We start from the raw sequence: 3,785 nt of genomic DNA on the forward strand, positions 1-3,785 counted from the left end.
ATAAACACACAGTATATACACACACAGTATATACACACAGTATATACACACAGTATATAAACACAGTATATAAACACACAGTATATACACACACAGTATATACACACAGTATATCAACACAGTATATAAATACAGTATATAAACACAGTATACACACACAGTATATAAACACAGTATATAAACACAGTATATACACACAGTATATACACACAGTATATAAACACAGTATATAAACACACAGTATATACACACACAGTATATACACACAGTATATCAACACAGTATATAAATACAGTATATAAACACAGTATATACACACAGTTTATACACACAGTATATATACACACAGTATACACACACAGTATATAAACACAGTATATAAACACACAGTATATACACACACAGTTTATACACACAGTATATATACACACAGTATACACACACAGTATATAAACACAGTATATAAACACACAGTATATACACACACAGTATATACACACAGTATACACACACAGTATATACACACACAGTATATACACACAGTATACACACACAGTATATAAACACACAGTATATACACACACAGTATATACACACAGTATACACACACAGTATATACACACAGTATATATACTGGTTTCTTCTGGTACCAACCAGTTCCATCATGTTCCTGCGTTCCTATTGTTCTTATTTAATGGTAACGATTTAACATCATCTTCATATCATCCTCTACCTCCCTCTGACTACTGGAGGACCTGGTTCCTCACGGGAATTGGTTCTTTCTGGGACCTGGTTCCTTCCTGGACCTGGTTCCTCACAGGAACTGGTTCCTCACGGGACCTGTCTCCTCACAGGAACTGGTTCCCTATAGGCTGGTTCTAACAGGTTCTGACAGGTTCCCACAGAGTATTGTTCATTGATTGACCTTTGACCTTGACGTTTGTCCTCTTGTCTCTCTCTTCCTGTCTGTCTGTCGTGTCCCAGTCGTCCCAGTAAAGGAAGTCCCGCCCACGGAGAGAGTCCCCAGTCTTCTATTGAGGGTTAAACCTGAACCCGGTCTGTGTCTCTGTGTGTCTCTGTCCACTCTACTAGTAATAATAACAACCATTGATTATTGATTATCAGCACATTATGACTATATATAGCAAACGATCCGCAATATTCAGTGTATTGATCTGTCGTCCCGCTGTCAGGAGAGTGAGACGGGTCAGTGAGACAGGTCAGCGAGACAGGTCAGCTGCCTGTCTGTGGTTCATCAGCTGATCAGGGTTATACTGTACTGTAGAAGAGACGGTGGACACGTGAAGACCTCTCACTCCTCTCTGGATGTTCAGGCTGATCTGGGACCACACCTGCACAAGTAGCTAGCCTGCTAGCCTGTTAGCTAGCTAGTAACGTCATTTGTTTATATTCTCTTTCAGTTCTTCGTCTGTCTCTCTTCTGTCTCTCTTCTGTCTCTTCTGTCTCTTCTGTCTCTCTTCTGTCTCTTCTGTCTCTCTTCTGTCTCTTCTGTCTCTTCTGTCTCTTCTGTCTCTCTTCTGTCTCTTCTGTCTCTTCTGTCTCTCTTCTGTCTCTTCTGTCTCTTCTGTCTCTTCTGTCTCTCTTCTGTCTCTTCTGTCTCTTCTGTCTCTCTTCTGTCTCTCTTCTGTCTCTTCTGTCTCTCTTCTGTCTCTTCTGTCTCTTCTGTCTCTCTTCTGTCTCTTCTGTCTCTCTTCTGTCTCTTCTGTCTCTCTTCTGTCTCTTCTGTCTCTCTTCTGTCTCTCTTCTGTCTCTCTTCTGTCTCTTCTGTCTCTCTTCTGTCTCTTCTGTCTCTCTTCTGTCTCTTCTGTCTCTCTTCTGTCTCTCTTTTGTCTCTTCTGTCTCTCTTCTGTCTCTTCTGTCTCTTCTGTCTCTCTTCTGTCTCTCTTCTGTCTCTTCTGTCTCTTCTGTCTCTCTTCTGTCTCTCTTTTGTCTCTTCTGTCTCTCTTCTGTCTCTCTTCTGTCTCTTCTGTCTCTTCTGTCTCTCTTCTGTCTCTTCTGTCTCTCTTCTGTCTCTCTTCTGTCTCTCTTCTGTCTCTCTTCTGTCTCTTCTGTCTCTCTTCTGTCTCTCTTCTGTCTCTCTTCTGTCTCTCTTCTGTCTCTTCTGTCTCTCTTCTGTCTCTCTTCTGTCTCTCTTCTGTCTCTCTTCTGTCTCTCTTCTTTGAGATGTTTTATTTACGTTGAAGTTTTTCTTTACAGTGTAAAGTTTACATATTGTTTTAACTTCTGTATTTATTAATCTATTTATTGATTGATTGATTATCTGCGGTTCTTGTTAATACGGCATTATTGATGTTTGTTAGCTTTCATTCATTTCAACCAGTGATCTCTATTATCTGCTCTACTGGGTTCTATTATTACTGACATCTGTCCTCCCAGTCCTGTAACTACCGTCTGGTTCTAACTGGTTCCATCGGGTTCTAACTGGTTCTATCTGGTTCTATCTGGTTCTAACTGGTTCCATTTAGTTCTAACTGGTTCCATCTGGTTCTAACTAGTTCCATTTAGTTTTAACTGGTTCCATCTGGTTTTAACTGGTTCCATCTGGTTCAAACTGGTTCCATTTGGTTCAAACTGGTTCCATTTGGTTCTAACTGGTTCCATCTGGTTCTAACTGTTTCCATCTGGTTCCATCTGGTACCATCTGACTCTAACTGGTTCCAGTTGGTTCTAACGGGTCCCATTTGGTTCCATCTGGTTCTAACTGGTTCCATCTGGTTCTAACTGGTTCCATCTAACCATGCGGAGGTCATTCTTTGGGCCTTGCATTTCCTCCTCATCTTCCTGTGAGTTTTCTGAACAGAAGTTTATCTGAACTGAACCAACAGAACCGGGTCTGTTTATCTGAAGTGAGCCAAGAGAACCGGGTCTGTTTATCTGAACTGAACCAACAGAACCGGGTCTGTTTATCTGAAGTGAGCCAAGAGAACCGGGTCTGTTTATCTGAACTGAACCAACAGAACCGGGTCTGTTTATCTGAACTGAACCAACAGAACCGGGTCTGTTTATCTGAAGTGAGCCAAGAGAACCGGGTCTGTTTATCTGAACTGATCCAACAGAACCGAGTCTGTTTATCTGAACTGATCCAACAGAACCGGGTCTGTTTATCTGAAGTGAGCCAAGAGAACCGGGTCTGTTTATCTGAACTGATCCAACAGAACCGAGTCTGTTTATCTGAACTGATCCAACAGAACCGGGTCTGTTTATCTGAAATTTGTCCCAAATCACAGAATTGTTTCCAGGAAACTGACGAGTTAATAATCAGGAAATAAAATGTTTTATTTCAACTTGTGAATTAAAATCAGTTCTGATAAAAACACAACGTGTAGCAATATTAATGTATTGTTATTGTTGTTGTTGTTGTTAGGTTCCTCTGATGCCGTTATGATCGTGAGTGTAATGAATGTGTTATGTTTGGTTGCTGGTGGAGGTGAGGAATGAAACCTGCAGGTGTGATTGGTTCACAGACTGAACGATAAGAATCTGACCTTCGTTATAACAGATATCGATGTATTTATGTATTTATGGATGTTTCTCATGTCGTAGTGATTCTGTCCAGTTAGTCCAGTTCTGAGCTGCGTTCAACACAACACCTGCTTCACTGCGTTAGCAGACGTTAGCACAACGTTAGCAGACGTTAGCACGACGTTAGCAGACGTGTTGTAGCTGTGACGTGTCCTCATGTGTTCACATTAATGTCAGCATGTTGGTGTAATAAAGTGTTCCTTTAATAATCAGTAACATGTTGCTGTTGAACGCAGCTCCAC

The 3,785-nt window shown here is 41.0% G+C and overlaps 1 protein-coding gene across 1 annotated transcript in view; it reads left to right on the forward strand.

The window, feature by feature from the left end:
* Window positions 1-1,633, forward strand: part of LOC141763881 (dynamin-1-like) — a 24,019-nt gene extending 22,386 nt beyond the window's left edge. Inside the window, exon 11 of the mRNA XM_074628655.1 lies at window positions 985-1,633. Within this exon, the coding sequence (XP_074484756.1) occupies window positions 985-1,045 (61 nt within the window). The 3' untranslated portion in view covers window positions 1,046-1,633. The remainder of the gene's footprint in view (window positions 1-984) is intronic.
* The last annotated feature ends 2,152 nt before the right edge of the window (window positions 1,634-3,785 follow it).

Source organism: Sebastes fasciatus, unplaced genomic scaffold, assembly GCF_043250625.1.
Source record: "Sebastes fasciatus isolate fSebFas1 unplaced genomic scaffold, fSebFas1.pri Scaffold_85, whole genome shotgun sequence".
Classification (NCBI taxonomy): Eukaryota; Metazoa; Chordata; class Actinopteri; order Perciformes; family Sebastidae; genus Sebastes; species Sebastes fasciatus.